Source organism: Mizuhopecten yessoensis, unplaced genomic scaffold (assembly GCF_002113885.1).
Source record: "Mizuhopecten yessoensis strain PY_sf001 unplaced genomic scaffold, ASM211388v2 scaffold11125, whole genome shotgun sequence".
Lineage (NCBI taxonomy): Eukaryota > Metazoa > Mollusca > Bivalvia > Pectinida > Pectinidae > Mizuhopecten > Mizuhopecten yessoensis.
In genome coordinates this window covers 358,511-382,907 of record NW_018408892.1, presented here as the reverse complement: position 1 = coordinate 382,907, position 24,397 = coordinate 358,511, and the positions used below count along the sequence as shown (strand labels likewise).

The 24,397-nt window shown below is 33.3% G+C and overlaps 1 protein-coding gene across 3 annotated transcripts; it reads right to left on the bottom strand.

The window, feature by feature from the left end:
* Window positions 1–7,257: 7,257 nt before the first annotated feature.
* Window positions 7,258–22,384, bottom strand: LOC110466251 (carbonyl reductase [NADPH] 1-like). 3 transcript variants are annotated; one of them, XM_021522658.1, is made up of 8 exons: window positions 22,195–22,384; window positions 21,430–21,511; window positions 20,677–20,855; window positions 20,208–20,320; window positions 18,280–18,411; window positions 17,816–17,957; window positions 17,114–17,177; window positions 7,258–7,575 (listed from the first exon to the last, which is right to left on the bottom strand). In XM_021522658.1, the coding sequence occupies exons 1-8, from the start codon at window positions 22,219–22,221 to the stop codon at window positions 7,466–7,468; spliced, it is 849 nt and encodes a 282-aa protein (XP_021378333.1). In that variant the 5' UTR covers window positions 22,222–22,384; the 3' UTR covers window positions 7,258–7,465. The 3 variants fall into 3 exon arrangements, with proteins under 3 accessions (XP_021378333.1, XP_021378330.1, XP_021378331.1); XM_021522655.1 differs by lacking the exons at window positions 17,114–17,177; window positions 17,816–17,957; window positions 18,280–18,411; ... (2 more) ...; window positions 21,430–21,511; window positions 22,195–22,384 and adding exons at window positions 8,026–8,089; window positions 8,698–8,839; window positions 9,943–10,074; ... (2 more) ...; window positions 13,213–13,294; window positions 14,017–14,317 and having other exon boundaries at window positions 7,262–7,575; XM_021522656.1 differs by lacking the exon at window positions 7,258–7,575 and adding an exon at window positions 16,427–16,624 and having other exon boundaries at window positions 22,195–22,381.
* Window positions 22,385–24,397: the final 2,013 nt, after the last annotated feature.

The following is a 24,397-nucleotide window of genomic DNA, read 5'->3' as shown; positions in this document are numbered from 1 at the left end:
GCAGGTATTGATTGTTACGTCATTGGTTTGTGAGAGTAACGTCATCAATTTTTGAGAAAACGACCCAATTTTCTCACACAAACCAATGACGTAACAATCAATACCTGCTCACAAGAGAAGATAACTCTGCAATACGCAAAGACGGAATAGGTTTAACTGATGAGGCGAAGGAATATAATTCGCATCATGGTATAATTTTACTGTATATATTGATTCTTTAAAATAACTCAAACCAAGAATATTTCTCGTGTGTGACATTTTTGTATAACAATTTAAAGGCAATGGTAAATCTTGAACTGAGCCAATATGGCATTCATTTAAAACCTCACAATATGATGTCACAATGAAGTATCATGAAATATAGAGCCATTTTTTGAGATACTCGAGATGTCAAATCGTCCATTGTTGTCTTATCTCATAACGGATGACTATCATTTCTTATAAATTATTGACATGATCGCTTGCCATATTCTTGTTATCTATTGTCATGCATTCATTTGATAAAATCAGAACAGTTCGGTTGAACGATAACGTTATATAAAACCAAACAGTAGACTGCGGTAAACGGAAAGTTCATCAAGAAAGACACTATATAAGTCGAATTTGTGTAAAACTGTGGTCGAAAAGGTTTAGAGGAAATAAATAGGTTCGTAATAGAACTTTACTCCATCGACGAATTAAAATTAATTCAACTCAAGTTGTAGGTTTTTTACAGACACCTTAAACACTTAAGAATTACAATGCCTACAATCCCTAGAAGTTTATAGCCGACATACTCTAGTAATAATAGCTGTTATACTCTAAAATAATGATCACTAGATACAAAACTAAAAACATACACAATTATTTTGCGCTGTTGTACAACAAATTATAAACAAGTTTTTGAGAATTTTATAAGAGTCGTAGAGGTTAATAAAATAAGCATCTTGTATCAAAATATCAAGATAAACACTAGGTAGTTAGCCAATCGAAACGTTGGTAAAGTGTTGTCATATGTGTAGGCCTATACACATTTTTTCCAAGACGGAGGCGCTGACTGCAGGTTACAATAGCGCCTTACGCGACGTAAACATTGGTATAAGCTTTCATCTTTACAATATCGCTTATTACAAACTACGTCATATCCGTGCGTGACGTAAACATTGGTATACATTTTCATCTTTACAATATCGCTTATTACAAACTACGACATATCCTTACGTGACGTAGACATGGGAATTAGCTTTCATTTTTTTACAGTGTCGTTAACTTCAAACTACGTCATATCTTTACGTGACGTAAAAATGGAAATAATCGTAGAAAGATCTTTCATTGTTTACAGTGTCGCTAACTACAAAACTATTGCAAAGCCTTGCATGAAGTAGAACCCGATACTCTCGAAATAACCATAGTGACAAAACGTCAATCGATGATAGGAGTAACTGGATCGTAACGTATATAGTTTAATACACTGATACGAATTGAATACAGGCAATATATCCTAAAGTATGCTGATCCGGGGATTCAAGATATTTGCTACCTGTCGTTATTGTACTTTGTCTTATATATACTATTTGTGCAATTTTGCACGCATGTATATAACGATACATTGTGATCCAGGTTCTCGTATTATCAATAGATAATGTGTAACTATGATCGTGTCGGTATCATCAGACCGTTGACTATAGCAAATTTCCAAAACATCACCCCTTTTGAGGAGGTCACAACGGAGTTATGGTCAGCGCTGCATATAGTTCCCAGCTAGGCGATCTGGATCCAGGGGTCCTGACGACAAAGCCCGGACAGTGCTACGAGCGAAAACATTGTCTTCATTCTCCAGTTGTGCTTCTTTGTTTCATAACCTTTTATACATACAATGTATACATTAAAGTATGTTGATCTGAAGGATTCTGGTCGTAATTGCACTGTGTCTAATTTATAATTTAAAGTTGAAATTAAGTATGAACGTTCTAGGTGCCTTCAATCTTTGAAGGAATCTTCTGGAGGAACTTCGGTCATTGACGATATTCACTTACCATTGCACCAATAGGCACAAATCGGTAGAAATTATAAGTCGCAACAAGGATGACCCAACGAATACTGGTATTCAATTTATATATTTCACATCAAAACACCATTAATTTTAAAATAACTGTATTGAAGTAACTGTAGTTATTCTAATAAAAAAAATCAAAGAATCATCTTCATGACATATTTGCATCTAAAATAACAGTCAACACATGTTTCTGGTTTTAGCTTAAAGGTCCTCGTTCTTTACCTGATGATGGCCTCTTCAAAACCGATTACTAAGGACGTGCAGCGTATTCCATCTTTTCGTATTGGAGAGTTATCTGCTCTTGTGAGCAGGTATTGATTGTTACGTAATTTGTTTGTGAGAGTAACGTCATAACTCACACAAATTAATGACGTAACAGTCACTACCTGCTCACAAGAGCAGATACCTCTGCAATACGAAAAGACGGAATACGCACTCGCCAAAAGCAGACAACGTTAAATCCTGATCACAACCCTCCAAACTCACGAGACATGTAAAATGAAGTCCAACCCGAGCCGCGGATAAATGTTCTAGGTGATTATTCCAACATTTTTTAAACAATGGTTGTATTCCGCTTTGCGTATTGCAGAGTTATCTTCTCTTATGAGCAGGTATTGATTGTTACGTCATTGGTTTGTGGGAGAAAATTACGTCGTTTTCTCAATATTTATGACGTTTCTCTCACAAACAAATGACGTAACAATCAATACCTGCTCACAAGAAAGGATAACTCTGCAATACGCAAAGACGGAATACAACCATTGTTAAAAAAAAATAATGAGAGAAGTCTAAGTACAGCAAAGTGTAAATTGTATCGTTCATTTTTAATGTAGTATTAATTTCTATTTGTTTCATTATACATATTTAATGAATCAAAAAGTCAGTTAAGTCACTTTAATGTAATGTTGGGCTGAAGATTATATATATATCAAAGATGTATAAAAATGATAAAGGTATAGATAGTCATTAAAATGATAAAGGTATAAATAGTCATTAAAAGGATAAAGGTATAGATAGTCATTAAAAGGATAAAAGTATAGATAGTCATTAAAATGATAAAAGTATAGATAGTCATTAAAAAGATAAAGGTATAGATAGTCATTAAAAGGATAAAGGTATAGATAGTCATTAAGGGATGTGATATATATATAGTATGTTAACGTTCAGTGTTTCAAGATGGTTAACACAAAGTAGGACAAGACTGTAAGCCGTGTTTCTTATTATTCACTTCTTCATGTTTACCGATAGTCTCCTTTTTCTCTTCATGTCTTTGTTTTACTTTTCGCCTTCATTACCTAAAAATATGCTTTGTTTTGCAGGAGATAAATCATTATGAATACAGTTAATGTGATAATCAATAAATCCATGGAAGCATTTTAATCTTTCATTTGAAACTGTTTCCTCATATATATTGACAATGGCTAAGTAAACGCAACTAAACAGTTTTGATATTTTCACGGTAAATTGCAGTATCAATGTATACTTGGACAAACATATATGTTACAGTAAAGATATTATTTAATAGTGTCTCTGGAGTTTTATCATAATTGTAATTGGTTAAAGATTGAATATCTGCAGCAATTTTTCTTAATGTAGATTAATACGTTTGTGTGGAGATTTGATCAACGTATTCAAGTTGATGATTGATTCACATGATTCAAATCTCCTTTATATAAGAAGCCTCATAATGTACCATAGACTAATATAGCTGTACTATGTGTTCGCTATATTACAGAAGACAGCATTACTCCTTATCAGATATGTGAAAAACATATTATACTATCTGCATGAAAATCTAAAACAACATAACCGTCAAACGATTCGAAGTAGAGAATAATCATTGAATGGTTCATTATTATCTCAACATACTCCTACAGAGAAGATAATGTTTTTTAAAGACGAAAAAGTCCCCTTCAAATTTGAGTGTGTGAACGGTGTGTATATGTGTTAGGGGGAAAACCCATCCAAACTACTTCCTCTCTGGTTCAGCATGAAGTTAGGCACCTTGTTTTGTATCACATTTCGATGTATTAATGCATACTTATTCCAAAAACGTTATGCTATATGTACTAATATGTACAAGATTAATATTATTTGGCTTCCAAAAGGTTTTGTCGATAGAAAAATGACATTTATATTAAACCGGAACTTGTCGTCCAATCTTACGCTTGATTATGTCAAATGCAATTTTACAGAACTATTTCGATTCCAAATTTGCGAAATTTAAAATGAAAGCTGAAGTCAGTTTTCCACTAATGTGGAAAAAACCTGACTAGTTATTAGGTTTCCAGTTTGTGGAAATATTTGAATTCAGTTTGATGTAATGATCGAATTTTTCAACTGAGATCAGTGCAACTTTAGTTTGGTATGCAATACACATGTCAAAAATATTACTCATAAATTATCAATAATACGACACGAACAACATTTTTTCCTTCTTCAGTTTATTGTGGTTTAAGTCTGTAACAATTAATTGACTCTACCAGAATTGTAATTCCTGCATTGTTGACCAGGAGGTCCAGTCCACCATAACTGTCCTGAGGAATGTCTTCAGTTTGACAATCGTGTCCGGCTTTCTGATGTCCAGCTGGTGGAACTTTGCATTACACCCCTCTTTCTTCAGGTCCTCCACCGCTGTAAGTTCTTCATTTCTTGCTGTCAACGACACACCGTTATAATTTGCTTGTTTCGAAAACTCGCATGTCTTATTACGTATTTTGTAAATTGTGACAAAATATCTAAATACGTCTTTACCCAGGGTATTTAGAGTAATTAGTTGTATCTTACAGTAGCGAGTGCTTTAAGGTTCTTACATACTTGCTATAGAGATTTTTCCACATTGAAACGTATTCCATGCCATTAGAATTCGGGTCATCATGAAATAATAATTTTCATAGTAAAATTCAAACGTGTAATACATCAGCTTATCTGATGTAACAAATGCTGTATATTAAATCAATTATGTATATGGCCGTACATATACACAAACAAATGTACACATTTGCTATTAGTCCCCGGATGTGCCGTTGCATCAACGTATTTTTAAATAGGAGATCTTAATTTCATAGTACCTCAAAGGGTGATTGACTCTGCTGTCTGACAAACAGTCTCAGACATTAAACGTTACATTGTAAAAGACACGGTCAAAACAATAAAATACACGATTAAGAATACATTATTTGCTGTATCCCACAACTGTAAACTTTAGAAGTTAAAAAGAGTTTTTAGGTATTGCATTTTTTAGCATTAAAGTTCTAAAGAGACAATCTGTCCATATTGTGCTGTAAAATCGACCGACCATATTTTTAAATGAATGCTTTCTCGCTTGTCAACAAAGTATCATTGCTAGCCACAAAAAGCAAACTTCATTAAGTGCACTAGTCCTGAAAGTACTAAAGATGTAAGACAGGTTTGTTGATCACGCGCACACTAACGCTACAGTTGCATTAAATTTAGCTTACCTGTAAGGTAGACATCACCGTCATACAACTGTTTACAAAGTCCCCGTACACAGGCAAACCCTATACCCTTGTTGGATCCGGTCACATAAAGTTATATTACCATAAATTTGTCAGTAAAACTGTTCAAAGTTGACCAGCTTAACGCTCTCAATTGTCTTTATGAGAACATTTGAAATATTAATTATCAATCAGAAGAATATTTAAAATTTTGATATAAGTAATATTACAGGGGTTATTCATTGTACAAAAATATCACACATGACCACCGTACGCTACTGTACACTGCTACCTAAAGATTTGTCAACATGTCTAGCACTTTTAATGTAAGAAACAATTGTGTTCACTAAAACATTATATTAGAACGGATTTATATAACATGGAAGGGAATAACGACTTACCATGGCAACGCGCTTACTTCCACCCATTCTTTAAGTTCAATGTTCTACACTGTGTTGTGTCAGGTATGGCGACGTTACACATAGTGACATGCTGACCTCATTATTATACAGTTCCAAGTCGGTAATTTCTTTAATCGTTTTTGTTTTACATGAATCATGACCTGGCCTTATTTAGAGCAGTGTTATGAGATATACACAGTAGTCATTTAGACAACGTCCAATTGTGAAATGATTGCCCACATTGTCAGCAATTCGATGTCTGTTTTGTACATGAAAATATAATTTTAGCAAGGGGTTAGTGACCACATTTGGCTGAAAATGTATATACTTGATGAACTTAATGACCGGATGAGAAGAATTATTGGTTCACCTACCCGACCACATGCGTGTTCTCTGGGTACTCATGTGTCCTTCACATCAATCAGGGCCAACAGGAGTGATTAGTATGCCAACTTTTGTTTCATTGTTGGGTTTTATTTCAATATTTGTTACGTTTAAGATTGTTTTGCTTGTTTTTGCTTACAATTTCGGGCTTTCATTTGTATGATAGTTGAATTATGGTTTCAGGTTTTTTTCTTTGTTATAATTCGGCGCAGTCGAGTTGATGTGGTCGAGAGTAAGATATCCTGTTGCATGTGTTGCGCAGTAAGAGATAAATTGTATGTTACATACAAAATAAAACATTTTGTTGAGGTAGACACAGGGTCACATCAACTGAAGCCATTTCTTTTAATTGATTAATTATTATAATTGACTTTTTCAGCAAAAACAAAGAACAAAAAATTCAGCGGTAATATTAATGGATATTCTCACCTAAATCAATTTAAAACCGGATGTATTTACAGAGATCTACTTTAATCAGTGAAATCGACTGTCACGCGTTTACAATCGAGCTGAAAACAGTTTTATAGGAAATAATATGAAATTGTATAATACCATAAGATCATAACAAAAATTAATTACAAAACTAATTATTGTTTAATAAAATAGTACATCGACCCGGTATTAAAATTTTTTGGTTTGATTTTTTTTTACTTAATCATACCTTCATGTCGTTTTGTAGATATGAAATGAAAATTAAAACAATATCATTTCATGTTTTTTTTTAAACGCAGCTGGAAATACCAGTTTCATTGGTTTATTATTTTGTTTATTGCTTATTGGTTATTCAGAATGAATGATTGAATCAATAAATAAATGAATAAATGGATTTGCATGGAAGAATGAATCAACCAATAAATCAAACAGTTTCCGGTTGTTATTAACTAGTTGTAAAAGTAATACAGACCAGGTGATGTACTATATATTATTATTAAAGAAAATGGAATTTTAAAACTAAATGTAACAATAAGACAAAACTGAAATGTATTTGTTTTATTTCACTAAAGTATTGTTAATTTTGACTTTTTCCCGACCCCTTGTGTATAAACATATATATATATATAAAATGAAATTTACAAGTAAAGACGTAAAAACATAATTGAAAGAAATTGTCTTTTTAGTATTTTATTATGATATTATGTACGGATTTATATAACATCATTCAAAACGTTTATCCAAACACTCTTCTTTTATGCCTGAGTTATCTCCCATTTGCCGATGGTCCTGTCAGATACGAACTCCCCCTTTGGACTGTCCGTGTTTGGAGGGAGCATGGCGAGGTACAGGAGGGTGTCGGCACCTTGATATAAAGAATGTTTTTGTTTTACATCTAATTGTCTTAAAAACATATTATAGCAATATCTCATGAAAGTAATGTTTTCATTTTATCTTACCGGCTCATAACAATAGGTTCATGTCAATTTTTATGATAATTTGTACATCACAGATGGAGCGTTTTGATCAATATGAAACGCCACAGAAAAATCGTTCATACTTTTTCGTTTAGATGACTTCTGATTATGCTTAAAAAAAATCTCTAAAGAGAAGAAAAAATATATCTTAATGAGAAATTATTTTGAACTCTGCGACTTCAACTCATGTTTCTATTAACTGAAACGCATTTTTTTTAAAAAGAAGTATTATACGATGCATCTCATACTAATAATACTAATACTTTATGTGCAATCTATTTAATCATAGTTTTAGTTGTTGTATAATATATTTAATATAAAATCATGCGTGCTATCACCTTGATCGATGGTTTTTGTTCCTTTGTGTGACGTCAGATCGGTATCCACATAACCGGGGCAGCACTAAAACATAAAGAGATGTATAATAACATTACCGCTGCAAGCGTATATCAAAACACTATGGGAAGACATTTTATTAATAGGAAGTCAGCAGTCTGTGAATGTTATTGGTTCATTTGAACTGATATTTTATTATTAACTATGGTGAACCGCAAACTGGCTATATGTATATTGAACATGAAGTTCTAGAAGATGTAAATTACTTACCTATATTAAATGCAAACTCTTTTTAAGATTAGTCTCCCTTAAATGAAGGTTTATCAACTTTTTCTACTAATTCACAGGTAATCGTATGTTTTGCATATATTCTGCGTGGTAATTTTCCAATATGTCGTGTTATTTTATAACTGAAGGCAGCTTAAATATATTTTACAAATTCATTAGCGTGGAACTGTTTTGTCAAAGGAAGTTAATATTTTGTAACAGATGTGTTTATCTAATTTCATTACATAACAATATATAAACAAATAATTATGTAATATTTTGTGTTTTAAATCTAAAAAATCAAATCACTATTTCGTCTTATGATGTCACCTGAAGAAATCAATATTATTATCACTCTAAAATCAATATTTTCTTTTTTAGAAATTTAATATAATTATTAATCATACCGCGTTGACGACAATGTCTGCCCTGGCGTCTTTCTTCAACTCTCGCTGCTGTATAATAGACATAACGGTCACACCGATCTTAGAGCAGCCATAGGCACTGTCTGGCCAGCCGAAATCCTTATGGGTCCCCGTCTTTGTTGAACTAAAAGAATACATGTATTGAGACAGTGTGGATGTTAATCGGGATCTCAGAAATAGTACTGATAGTTCGAGATTCTTGCAAGATTTTATTTCCTTTTGGAGATCGCGTTTGCAATTATGAACTCATAACATTTTATAGTAATTACACTTGTTCAATGATTTGTATTAAAATTAATCATCAATTGTACTAATATCATCTTCCTCTCCCTTGAGGGTGTGACAGAGAAATCTCCTACACGAGGGTTGATGTTTTTAGTTGTCTAACCCGAGGCACTTCAGAGGGTAAGACAACCAAAACAATCACCCTGAGGGATGGAGATTTCCCTGTTACACCGTCAACGTAGTGGATGATTATTTTTTTCCCATCCTATTATTTCAGTCTTTTCTACCGACCATAGTCAGTCATGGTTGTAAACTAAAACACATGTGGGGTATGAAAATCGTCATTCGCTTTTAATGACGTCACAATTGAAACGTGCCAATCGGCACGAGGCTATCTCCCACTAGGGGTGACACACTTTTCTCCCACTCTTCACAGGTGTATCTCCCGTTTTAGCCGGGAAAGATCAGATTGTCACTCCCTAGGGGGAGATAGCCTCGTGCCGATTAGCAGTTGTTCAATTATTAAATGCGTCACCGGTAATTGTGACGTCATCAAAAGTGAATGACGACATTCATACCCCACATGTGTTTTTGTTTACACTACTGTCGGTGAAGTTGTGTCTGAAATAAAAGGATGGAAAAAAAACAATCATCCCCTACCTTGAGAGTGTGACAGGGAAATCTCAAACCCTCGGGGTGATTTTTTGGGTTGTCTAACCCTCGGCAGAGCCTCGGGTTAGACAACCAAAAAACATCACCCCTCGGGTTGGAGATTTCCCAATCACACCCTCTAGGTAGGGGAAGATTCTATTAATCATTCCCGGCTAAAAAAAGGAGTGGGGTGGGGTTGGGGGACACACATATGATAGGAGGGAGAAAGTTTAATTATGAGACAGAGTATTTCATGTTTCATGCAATGTGTCATGATGATAATGATAATGACAATGACACAAACTTGACAGGAATAATTAACCTAATGTCCATTGTACATGATATACCTACTCCACAAATTGTTTTAAGAGAGTCTTCATTTCTTCCATTGTAATACGTGTGCGGTCTACCAGTTTCTTTTGTAGATCTGCTCTGCATTTCCTTAAGGCGAATTGAGACACCATACTGGATACATTGACGACTCTGAAATAATACATAATATTCAGATTATCAAATTGCCAATAAATGGACTAAAATCATTTTACGCGTAGTATGTGTCCGGTAATATTTCCTAGGTACTAGTAATCCAAAATATTGGCAATGATTGATAGATATGAGCTAAATATAAAGCACATAAATACAACTTGGTGTTTCTATTGCGAGGAACAGTTTTTATAATTTTCACCAAAACATGTTAGCCTTTTAAAACGTTAATGGAATTCTACATCTCCTCAAGTAAACACTCAAATAATTATCAAATGTGCTGAACAAAACTTTGCATTGTCCTTTAATTTCAAAGTACACTTTCGGATGCCCATAATGGTCCCGAGCATTCCGAACGTTACCTAGAAGATAATGTTATATTTATTGCTGCAGATATGTTAAAATGTGAGTTTTAGCTAAAAAATAATTAGAAAAAGAGTAATGTATTATGTAGGTTTAGTGGATATGGAAATTCTAACCTCGAAGAAGGGCTCTTAATATCGTTTGGCATCGGTTTGACCAAAATTTTATACTCTCTTGTAGAAATTTCATATCCCATATTTCATATAACATTGAAGCGTGCCTGTCATGTTACATTTCGTCCCAGATGAAAAACCCCACTTAATTCATGTCAACAATATCATCATCAGTGCATATTTTTATTGTCATAATGAGCTTGATTTTAGCAAACACACACATAAACTTCTTGGCATTGAAGCATTACTTTACTGTCATCATTATAAGATATTGTATCAAAGTTTTAAGTGCCATTTTGATTGTTAATAAAAAAAAGTGTCAGCCATTATACGGGGATGGATGGTGGGAGATGGCCTCTAAAAACAAGATACTATCGGTGTAGTTCGAACTCAAAATCGATAAAATTCGGGTAAAAATAGCCGAGGAAAGATTTTAACTGCATATCGAAAAAGATATTAAGACCAAGTGTTCCAGAAGGGTATACGTCTTCAGTTTCAGTATGATGCATAGCTCACATTTAAGAAATGTCACGTCCTCAAAGCCAAGAGATTCCAACATGACACCTTTAAGAGCATAATCAAAACCATGGATCTCTATTTTACAGAAGGAAGTCGGATGTTTTCCATTGATATCATGATGTCGACCATAGCATATATAACCCACTCGTAAACCTTTGTTAAAAGTTTGTCTGTCAGCAGTAAAGACTTATCAGGCAATTCATTTTATTAACAAAGCAAGCATTTGGATACCGGATCAACAGCGACATATAACAGCATATGTTCGGGAAGTAGGGATGATACTATCAAGGAACCAGATGAAGTACAGTCTGCAGTGATATTGATTTCAAGTTCAGGATGGTATTCAGAGATGTCAATAGATATCTTGTTAATACTATAAATTGTTTTCTTACGGTTAACGCATGTAAAAAGGAAAACCAAAGAGATCTGTTGGATTATAATTCATAATCAATATAATGAATTTCTTTGAGTCTAATCAGATTATGTTTAAGAATCAAGTCACAAAATTAGATATGAAACTTATCAGTTGTGACGGAATGGATATTTGATTCATTCCATATATTCTCTTATCAGGCAATGTTTTATCTCATGGATGGATATTGTGATCGGAAAAAAAATCAATTGAACGCTTGATGTCATGATGTGAATATTACATTGTTAGACCTTGTGATGTCATCAGCGTTATCTTCGTACGCACTGTTAGATAACACTAAAAATTGAGATGGAAGCTATTCATCCGATCTTTCTTTAAAACTAAACCAAATCCGGATCTACCTTGCGTGTGGCCTGAGAAGAGGGAACAGTTCCTCACACACATCAAGTGTTCCTGTGAAATTTGTTTTGATTGTTACCTCCGCCTGCTCAGCGAATGGTGCAGTTGATGATTGCTGGAAAAGACCATTTGACATGATTAAAATAAAAATCAAACGATAAAAATTTGTTAAGATATGTCGTTTCAGGAAAAATTGACACAGACGAATAGATACCTTACTAGTTTGTCAATACAGTGTATTTCATAAAAGTAAAACTAATTTCAATTCACACATTGAATGATCATAGGGTTGGACATATAATTAAATTAATCTATATTGCAAATTCCAAATGTTAAGAAGTTACTTTTAATATCTATATTATAAAACAGAATGTTTTGTTCTGTTCTAATATCTACAAAGTGTGTAGTTATTATTTATTTAGTTATATAAATGGATTAACATCTATGAATATGTGGAATTTTACCTTGTAGGCAATGCCTGCATTATTGACCAAAATGTCCAGTCCACCATAACTGTCCTGGAGGAATGCCTTCAGTTCACGAATCGTGTCCGGCTTTGTGATGTCCAGTTGATAAAACTTGGCGTTACAACCCTCCTTCTTCAGGTCATCCACGGCTTTAAGACCAAGTTCCTTATTTCTAGCTGTAAAGATAGATAATTATTTGTTATTAAGGTGCATTCAGTTGGTATTCATAATAATTTCATGAAGCGAAATACGGCTTCATATTAGAAATGTAAATTGCAGTTGCATTTATATTGATTACGAGTTTGATTTTAAATAATGAATAAATCATTTAAAACAATTGTTGTCAAAAACAACAAAAAAGTCATTGAAAATTAAATGAATTTAAGAAAATTCAGAATTGAGGTCGTGTCTGTCTTTTAATCATGATTAACTGTTTTTAATAAATATAACATCTTCAAGGTACTGTAATTGGATGCAACGCTCGATTATAAGGTTAAAATAAACCAGACGTTAACACGTGGGTCATGCAATTTATAGCTTATGTGTATGCCATATGAATTGGGTAAATTTATACAGTGACAATGTCATGGAATGATCACATCTACACGATAACACTATTTTCTTTAAGACGAGCCACATTGTAACTGTCGTAACGTCTAGCTATAAGACATCATACAAGTGGTATTTTTGGTTGCCATGGTAACGATGTAGCGTTAAAGATATTAGATTAGATATCAGGCGACTAATCGTTTGTATACCAAATATAGGTACAGGGGAATAATATTCGATACATAATTTGTATCTTATAGAGATAAGAACTGATTTTACGTAGCAAAAATATGAGGATTATATTACACTGCGAAGGCAAACATTGAAGCCACTGTCAAATAATGTGTTACCTTACCTGTAACGTAAACATCTCCGTCAAATTGTTTGCACAGTCCCCGCACTACTGCGTATCCTATACCCTTGTTTGATCCGGTCACCTGAAAGCGAATTTAAAATGAAATCTTGATGTGAGGTGGTGATAGTTTATCAGTTAAACACGATTCGCCATTGACCAAATGTTCCCTCATGTCTTAAAAATTATCTGATTTTTTTTGTTTTTCTTTATTTTCCTGAATATTTTCGATCATTTTGTTCCTGGATTTTGATATATACAAATACGAAATAAAGGATCATGATCGGAAATATTGACTTAATATGAGAAACCATATAACGATATTGTCAATTTAAAAAAAGAATATATTTTACCATTGGTGTAGTATACATGCATAACGCAGTGTTTGAATAGAAGAAATCTATCGTTAAGGTTCAACAAGCCTCCTAAGAAGATGATATAAACGTATCCAAAAATAGAAACAATTACAGTCCTGCTATTTATACAAGGCACCAGCAGATAACCATGATATGCAACCAGAATATTATAAATATTTACCATTATTGGAAAATATACACAACGAATCTTTTGATATATGCTATGCTAAAAGTTTTGACCACATTGTGATATAATAACACTTTACCCGGCTTATTTAAACCGTAGTGTTCAATGGTACTTGTGTTTTATAACCAACATATACATTCTATGTAACAACTCGCTTAAATGTGATCATGTCTTTGTAAATATACATGATATAGTCATTGGTTTTAGTACTTGTTTTTTTCCAACATTACATTATAAAATAAATACTTTTATATCTTAACTTACCACGGCAACACGCTTACTTCCACTCATGTTCACTGTCCGGCACTGTTCACTGTGACGTTACCTGTACGACAGCGTTACACATCGTGACCCCCAGTTTCGATCAATAACCACACATACCGGCCAAAGGGTTTAACCGTTGAATAGTGCTGTATCAGTGTATCTACAAAGGTTTATATTAGCATAATATGCTAAAAGATATTAATGCAAATAGAACATAAACAATTTTGAATTAATCTGGATAAGACAGAGCAAATAAAACAATATGGTCTAACTAGTGTACCGTCAGGAGGATATGTTTTATATCTTTAATTTTCAATCCAAACTCACACGTCGATTTACAGCGTTACATATAGTGACACCGGATTCGATCAATGAACAAGTAAAGGCCAAAGGATTTAAATGTTGCATAATGTTATATTGACATACAATAGTAACTTGTTTTAATTTGAATAGAAACCAAACAATGTAGAAGATATTAAGATAGGACAGAGCATTTAAACAACTAATTATTGTACCGTCATGAGCATATGTCGACTATCTCCATCGAAACCATACACATGGAGTCCCTTATGTCGTGCTTAAGCATAATCTGTTTGGGGTACATGTAAAAATTAGAAGCAAAACAAGAGTATGCGGTCGCATTTCATTTAATTAGTGGGATTTTTTTTTAAAGTCAAAATCCTGTAAGCACGTTCAGTAACTTTATGGTCATTAATTGGGTATGGAACAGGAAAAAGTGATAGAAAAGTCTAGATCCAAAATGTAAAATACACCGATGATGGGGAACATTCGTGTATTCAAGAAAAACTCCGCATAAGTATGGATTCTGTTAGCTTGATAAAATTGATATCTTAACATATCTTACCAAATAAAAAAGATAAAAATACGCTAGTGATGTTGTTAAGCGTGACGTCAATACAGAATGGCGTCAAAGATCCATGCACTTTTTCGATCATTTTATTTCAGTCTTTGTGCAATGTAGGTAGACTGTTGAGTAAAAATGATATAGTGTGAATAAAAAAAGTGAATACCGAATACTAAAGACTCCCTTCGCCGAATATACCATTAAATTATATCTAATTATTATGAAAACATGTGTAATATAAATGGAGTTTAGTGAAATTGTTTTGTCAGTAGGATACATGGTATGGAAATACATTATTGCATTAATTAAAACATTTGCTACTTTAGTGATGATTTAATATTATATTTCAAACCGATTAAAATGCAGAAAAAAATATATACCTCACCGCCAACATATAGGATTAACATAAAAATATAAATTTCCATAGCTTGAATACGCAAGAACAAAATCGAATCCTCAATTTAATATAACAAAGCACAAGAACAATCTCTGAATGAAATGCCAATACTAGGGACAAAGGAAACAACAACACATTTGGATAAAAATATCATGAACCCCATGCATGAGTTCCGGAAGAGAAGACCATTATCAGACCCTATGGTGCACCATCGATAATAAATACTATGCAATCTAGGTGAAAATAAAGGTAATCAATGATTTAGGAGGAACTGATCTTATTCACAGGGTTAATTGAAGTGTCCATAAAGTGGAAGTCAAAAAGTTAACCAAATCATTTCTTGAGCGTAAATTCAACATTTGTAGGTAGTACACGCTGGCTCAATAGGCCATTGGTCGATAGGGCTTATCTTTAAGAAAATTATGTTGTTGTTTTTTTACCAGAATTATGAAGGAAATCAGAATCATTTGTGACATGTAAAGCAGGACAGACTGTTCATCACGTCATTTAATAATTGTGCAGCTGAAGAATCAAACCTTAGCGATATAGTCTTTTTTCAGGGCATGGATCACCAGGTTCATTACTTCATGCTGTGATAACACCAAATGTTGTATTTCCGAAGAAGTCAGATTTGAATTTATGAGTTGCTATCAATTGATCAAATCGACGAATCGACACGGAATGTTTCCAATATTTTTATGCCCTGTTGATATGACGTCATTATTTCCTTTTTGACGCGTTCTATCTGTCATTGTTGTTCGGTTATAATTTTCGTAAAGCATACATGTGACATTTATACAGGGTATTGATCAGTAAAACAGCAAAATGCGTTTTAATACCAGTTAAACATATGTAATAAAGCTATTGCCAATTTAGTTTCTGATAAAAATGAATGGCTCAAAGATACACATGCTATCCTTACACACTCATTGGTGCATAATTCGTTCTAATAATCAACAGGAAAAGCCATTTTTTCATACCTTTATATGTCATTTTGTAGATATTGTAAGAAAAAACTGAGATATATTTGTATTTATTTTATTTCTCTAAAATATTTTTTGAATGTTCAGGTTTTTTTCTCCCGACATCATGTGTAAACAAATATATATAAAATGGCGTTTACAATTCAAAATATAAAAAGAACAAAAAATAATATATATTCTTTATTGTTTCATTATGATATTGCGTACGCTTTGATATGATATCTTTCAAAATGTTAATCCGAAAACACGTCTTTTATGGTTGAGTTATCTCCCATTTGCCGATGGTCCTGTCAGATACGAACTCCCCCTTTGGACTGCTCGTGTTTGGAGGGAGCGTGGCGAGGTACAGGAGTGTGTCGGCACCTTGAAATAAAGAACGATATTTCAAACGTTTTTGTTTTACAACTCATTGCCTTCAAAAAACATTCTAACAGTATTTGGTTGTTAGTTATGTTTTCATTTGATCTTATTAGTTCATAACAAAAGATTCATATCAAAATGTATATTATTTTTGTACTAACACAGTTGGAAGTAGGTCGAGCGTTTTGATTAGTATAAAACACTGCAGAAAAATCGTGCATACTATTTACGTAAGATAATTCTGATTCTGCTAACAAAATTTCTCTGAAAAGAAGAAATATTGAATGAAAAGTTATTTGTAACTCTGCGTCTTCAGCTCATATTGTATCCCAACAACTGATATGTAGTTTTCAAAGAAATATAATACGATTCATCTCAACATTTGTTTTATAGCATTAGTAATAATTTATATGCGATGTTCTTTATCACAATTTTTATAGTTAAAGTAGTCGTGGTATAATATATATAACATTTAATCATGGGTAATATCACCTTGATCGATGGTTTTCGTTCCTTTGTGTGACGTCATATCGGTATCCACATAACCGGGGCAGCACTAAAATATAAAGAGATGTATAATCATATTACAGCTGCAAGCGTATATAAAAAAATAAACATGAAAAATGTTCATTCGTCGGCCTATGAACGATTTTGGATAATTTGACGGATATTTTGATATCAACTAAGGCATAAAAGCAAACCGGCTATATGTATATCAAACACGAAGTTCATTAATATTTAAATTACATGTACAATTCGTTGGTAGAATAACTTCCCTTTTATAACGAATTATCATCATTCTCTTCTAATTCACAAGTAATCGTGTGTTAATGAGCCATATACTGCCTTGTATATTTCCAATATGTTTTGTTCTCAAACAACCGAAGCCAACAAAAATATATTTTACAGATTCAATAGCGTGTTACTGTTTTGTCACAGCAAGCATATATATCTAATAAACTTTTCAGATACATAAAGCATTACTTCCTTATCTGATTTAGATCAGTTAATATATAAACCATGAACATTTTGCGGGTTTTAAATGTACAAAATCAAAACACTATTTGTCTGATGATGTCATAATCATTGATTTAATGACATTATTATTTCAACATTAGAAGATATCAAAACTACAATAACTCTAAAATAGAAAATATGTTTTTTTATAAAATGTTATACAGTTATTAATCATACCGCGTTGACGACAATGTCTGTCCTTGCGTCTTTCAGCAACTCTCGCTGCTGTATAATAGACATAACAGTCACACCGATCTTAGAGCAGCCATAGGCACTCTCTGGCCAGCCGAAATCTCCTTGGGTCCCCGTCTTTGCTGAACTAAACGAATACAGGTATGGAATCAGTGTTGAACTGAATCGGAATTGCAGAAGTAGTCCCGATATTTTCGAGATTCTTGCAAGCTTTCATTTTCCTCTACAGATCGCGTTGGCTATTATAAAATAATCACGTTTATTGTACTGACATTATGCAATGATTTGTAGGAAAATGAATACAAACAGCGATTTGACGGTTTATTGATGAGGCAGAGTATTTCATGTTTGTTTAAATATTATAATATATCACAATGATAACATAGTGACATTGACACACATGTGACAGGAGTATCTAACCTAAGGTCCATTGTACATGATATACCTACTCTACAAATTGCTTTAGGAGAGTCTTTATATCTTCCATTGTAATACGTGTTCGGTCTACCAGTTTCTTCTGTAGATCTACGCTGCATTTCTTTAGTGCGAATTGAGACACCATACTCGATACGTTGACCACTCTGAAATAATACATAATATTCATATTATCAAATTTAGATTAAATGGACTAAAACTTTTTATTTTTTGTGTCATGAAATTTTATTACATCTTTACAATGAAAAGTTTGTATTTATTATTTAGTACTCTTTTTTGACTGAAACAGGATGTCTTGAAATTTTGAATAATGTGTAAGTCATGCATAACATTACATCTTATCAACTAAAGATTGATGTAATTACCTGTACAAAATGTTGTATGGGCCAAAGGCCTTCAACAATTCAGTAAAGGTTCTTGAACTTGAATTTGTGTAAGGAAATGATTCCTTGGTATCAGAATTAGTTACCCCAAAACGTCGACAAAGGTTTATAGAACTTATTTATTGCAAAATAAACGCAACCGGTGATGACTATTTTGGGGACCATTTGTTTTAGTAATCTTGGGAGGGGAACGTTTGCAGTTCAAACATTTCAGTTCCATACTGGCCTACGTCTTTAAATGTGACATCATTCAGGATGATACGTGACGACATTATGTTGGAGTTTTGAAAAGCAGAAGAAAACCTACCGTTAAAATGTAGTCGGCATCTGCCGAATTACTTATCTCGAAGGATGGGCTCTAAATTGCGGTTGGCATCGGTTTGACCAAAATTGTACAGTATGTGCTAAAATTTCCATATCCCAAATGTCATATCCCAAAAGGTATTATCTCTCTAAATAAAGTATGCCTGCCATGTCACATTTCGTCCCAAATTAACCACTAAATTCAAACTACCTTGCATTGAAATGTTACTGTACTGTCATTATTATAAAATATTGCAAGAAAGTTGTAAGAAGAGCAATTTAACAGTAGTGGGTCGTGGGAGATCTATTACTAATAATCATAAAATACTACAAAAACAACAAGAAAATACCGTAGTGTAAACAAGTCAGTATTTCGAACTAAAAATCGATAAAATATGTACACGGAGAACACTGAATATCGAAAAACAGAATACGACCAAGTGTTCCGGAAGGGTAAGCGTCTTCATCAACGGGACTTGCAATACAATGCTCAAGTAGTATTATGCCCTCCAAGTGAAAATAGAGATTATGACAACAGAGGAAACTAGTGAGCATTATCGAACACATATACCTCCATTTTATACCTCCTGTTGTTACAGTTTGTTCGTCAGCAGTCGACAGCTATTGGGTATATCAGTTTAATCGAAGTAAACAATTGAATAGCTATTTAATTGCGACATGTAATACTGTGGGTTCGGGAAGTAGGCATGATACTGAAGCTGAGACTCAAGCTGAAGGAGAACAGTCTGCAGTGTTCTTAATTCCATGTTCAAGAAGGTCTTACCATAAAAAAAGTCAATACATTTCTTGCTATTACTACAAATTGCTTCCTGTTTTGCATGTACGTACGGTAAACGCTTATAAAAGTAAAAACCAACGAGAATTGTTTGATAATAATTTATGAACAAGAGAATGTATTTCTTTAAGTGTAATCAACGCGTTTAAGAGAGCAGATTATGTTTAAAAATCAAGTCACACGATTAGATTTGAAACTTAGCAGTTATGACGGAAAATATATTTAATTTATCCCATATATTCCCCTAAGAGGCACTTTTTCTCATGATTTGACTTCCGGTCCCGGAAGAAAAATCGATGGAACGCTTGATGTCATAATGTGAGTATGAAATTGTTAGACATTGTGATGTCATTAGCGTTATGTTCGTTTACACTGTGAAACTAATCTAAAACTTGAAACGGAAGCTACATTATCCAAACTTTCTTTTAAACTTTTTAAACTAAACCATATCCGGATCTACCTTGCGTGTGGCCTGAGAAGAGGGAACAGTTCCTCACACACATCAAGTGTTCCTGTGAAATTTGTTCGGATTGTTACCTCCGCCTGCTCAGCGAATGGTGCTGTTGATGATTGCTAGAAAAGACCATTTGACATGATTAACATTTAGATCAAACAATAAAAAATGTTTAAATAGGTAGTTTCAATAAAAATTGTCACCAAAGATTAGATACCTTACTAGTGTGTTAATACAGAGTGTTTGGTAAAAAAATAAACAAATTTTAGTTCGTACAATTGAATGAACGTGGAGCTGGACATGTTGATGCAATATGCTTTGCTGAAATTAAATACCTTTTGTTCTAAATATTATGAATCTATTTTGATATCTATATTATGAAACAGAATGTTTTGTTCTGTTCTAATATTTATAAATTGTGTATAACTTAGTTATATTAAATGGATTAACCTATTATGAAAATGTGGAATGTTACCTTGTATGCGATGCCTGCATTATTGACAAGAATATCCAGTCCACCATAACTGTCCTGGAGGAACGTCTTTAGTTTACGAATCGTGTCCGGCTTTGTGATGTCCAGTTGATAGAACTTGGCGTTACAACCCTCTTTCTTCAGGTCCTCCACGGCTTTCAGACCAAGTTCCTCATTTCTAGCTGTAAAGATAGATTATGATTAATGCCAAGCTTCAAAAAAATAAAAAGAGTTGAAAGGCTTCATGTTAGAAATGCGACTTGCATTATTGATAATGAGTTCCATCGTTACGAATAAAAAATCAAGAAATCATTTAAAACGATTTTTGATGAGTTAAAATTAACCAGATGTGAAATATTAGCCATGACATTGATAGCTAATAACTGTAAATTTATTCAGTGACAATGTCACAGAATGATCAGTTCTAAACGAAAACAATTTTTTATTGAAAATAAATATTGTTCCTGTCGTAACATCTAACTATAAGACATCATACCAGTGATATGTTTGGTTGTCATGGTAACGGTGTGGCGTTAAAGATGTCAGATTAGATAGCATGCGACGAATCGTTTGTATATGAAATAAAGGTATAGGGAAATAACTCCTGCTGTAATATGCGATACATAATGTGTATCTTGCAGAGGTAGAATCTGTTCTACCTTGCAATATATATACATTAACATTATTATATATAAGGATCATACTACGTTGTGTAGGCACACATCAAATCCACAATCAAATATTGTGTTATCTTACCTGTAACGTAAACATCTCCTTCAAATTGTTTACACAGTCCCCGCACTACTGCGTATCCTATACCCTTGTTGGATCCGGTCACCTTAAAGCGATTATAAAGTCCAATCTTGAAATGAGGTTATTCATTGTTTATCAGTTAAACGACTTCTCATTGACCAAATATTCCCTTATGTCATAAAAAGATTTTGTTGTTTTCGTTTACCCCGAAACTTTTCGACAATATCGGACATAAATTGAAGTATGAGCATTGACAATTTTGTTGCTAGATTTTTGTAAAGTCGTTACACATACGAAATAATATAACATGATGGAAAATATTGAATTGATATGAGAAAAAGCGCGTTAAGAAATTGTCGATTAAATTACTGATACCTAACCAGTTTGAACAGCAAGCAGCAAACATAAGGTTTAACAAGAAGGTGTAATATACGTATATAAAACAATTGAAAGTTAGACTCTTATTAGAGTCCTGCTGTTTATATAAGGTACCACCAACTAACCATGATATGTCGTCAGAATTATTATATATCTTTACCGTTATTGCATTATACAATCCAACGATTCTGCTATAGGTTTCGCCTGGATTATGAGATAATCGGACTTTAGAATTACCCGGTTTAACTATATAACAAGTAAACTATATACATCGATTTATTTACACGTGAGCATGTCTTTGTACATATACATGACATTAGCATTGTTTTTAATACTTGTTTTTGTCCAACAATATATTATAAAAATCATTACATTTATACCATAACTTACCACGGCAACACGCTTACTTCCACTCATGTTCACAGTCCAATGCTGTACACTGTGACGTGACCAGTACGACAGCGTTACATAAACTGACCCCAGTAAAAATAAAATCGTTCAATAAACTGATAACATCCAAAGGGTTTATTTGTTGGATAGTAATGTATAAGTGTACCTACCAGGATTAATATCAACATACCATAGTAACATATTCAATGTGAATAGAAAACAAACAGTTTTGATGTAATCTAGAGGCTACGGAACAATTCAAACATCTTGACCTTATTATTGTACCGTCATGAACATATGTCGAATTTGTTCACGTATTTCATGCTTAAGCATAACCTGCATTTGGGGTACCTCTAAATAATTTTAAATCTTCCAAAGGGGCCCCCAGAGAGGGGCCGTTAGGCAACTGCAACTTCCTACCGCACTATGAAACCATATAATATGATTTCTAAGTCCGTAATCAAACTTATTGAACAGTAATTATTCATCATTATAAGTAAATTGCACACTTGCCAATATTCAGAATATATATTTATTTAGCTTGAACATATTTGTTGCCAATAAAATTGAACAAGGGATGGGGCACATTTTTTTTACAATTTATTACAGCCTCCTTCCGTCATACATTTACAATTAAATGTCAACAATGATAATAGGCATAAACATAAAGTACATATATATATAAATATATATTGAATTTAGTACCTGTACAGATGGTACGGGGCTAAACACCTTCCCTCAACCATGGGACAAACCTTTCTGTAAAAAGAAATATTCACGAGACGCATATCACTTTTAAAATATTTTTAGAAAGTGCATATATGCAATGACAAACTTCACGCGTATGATAAAAAGAGAAACGTTTGTTAATTTATTTGTAACATTGTACAACTCAATATCTTTGGCAAATTTGTTTTTCTAGACCATGCATATAAATGTATGTATACTCTCTTTCCCACTTTCACTGTCTCCATACGCTAACACTTCGTAAGTCATATTAGCCATCACACACAATAAACTGTGTGGCAAAACCACAACGTGTACATGTAGAATATGTGTCAATTATGGAACGTGTTGAGATACTTGATAATTATATTTTTTCAAAACTTTATAGATATTAAAGCATACTTGTAAATGGACCTATTTTATGTTGAGACAACTTTTCTTTTATCAGTTCCTTTTGTCCGAAACGGAAGCCATAGTTATCGGCAGCACGAGCCATTTTTACAACGTAATCAAATGTTTTCCCCCCTGTTTTCAATACGTATTCCGACTCTATCTGAAGTCGAAAATTAATTCTTTATAAAGAATGTTGTTACATGATCATACAGTCTAAGTCAACATCATATGAAAAATTACGATTTAAAAAAAAATGTTATGCGATCCTATTTATTAGAAGTAGGTTCTCCTTCCTCAGTTATTCATCTTGGTCCGTCATTTTGACATTTTTAATCTAGCTGCGATAACGTAGCTTTCTGACGAAGAGCGATGTTTTTATATATTGCGTCGTCGCGCCAGAGGATGCAGGGTATTAATATTAAATGTAGTACTAATTTAAATCTTGCATGTCAAAACATCGTTTAATTCAGCAATATAACTAAATCATACCATTTTACTGAACCCAGTAATATTATAAATTATGTAAATCTAATAGCGCACGTATCTCATTAGACCCCGAGTACCGACAGAGGAGAGAACAGAATACGCCGTAGCCATAACAACAGTATCCCATGGAGGGCTGCATGGCAAAATCAAACTAACCAGTCACTTATCCCTTCCTTTCGCATAATCCACTGTATAATTATTAAAACACAAAGTAAATTCTCTCCGATAAATGCCCATTAACATATAAAACTAAGTTCATCTGTGTTCAAACTCAGATAGCGAGGTTAATAGTTTTAGATATTTATTCATAACATAAACAACGCTAGCATTTCTGTCGATTCCATTTCAGCTTAACCGGCTATCCGGAGGAATACATGCACCGTACTTACTGCTAGGGCAGTTATTTTTTGCTTTGAATACTTCCCACCTCCAATTATGATTCAGTAACGTACTCCTTGCACTATCTTTTGACCATTTGGCAACTTTTCGCTTCGTAGCTGACACGGTACAACACTTTTCTTTCGATTACTTTTCACGGCCATTTATTTTGTTTACAAAGAAATGGTGTTCTTTGCGCATGCGCTAGTAGAGGAAAATC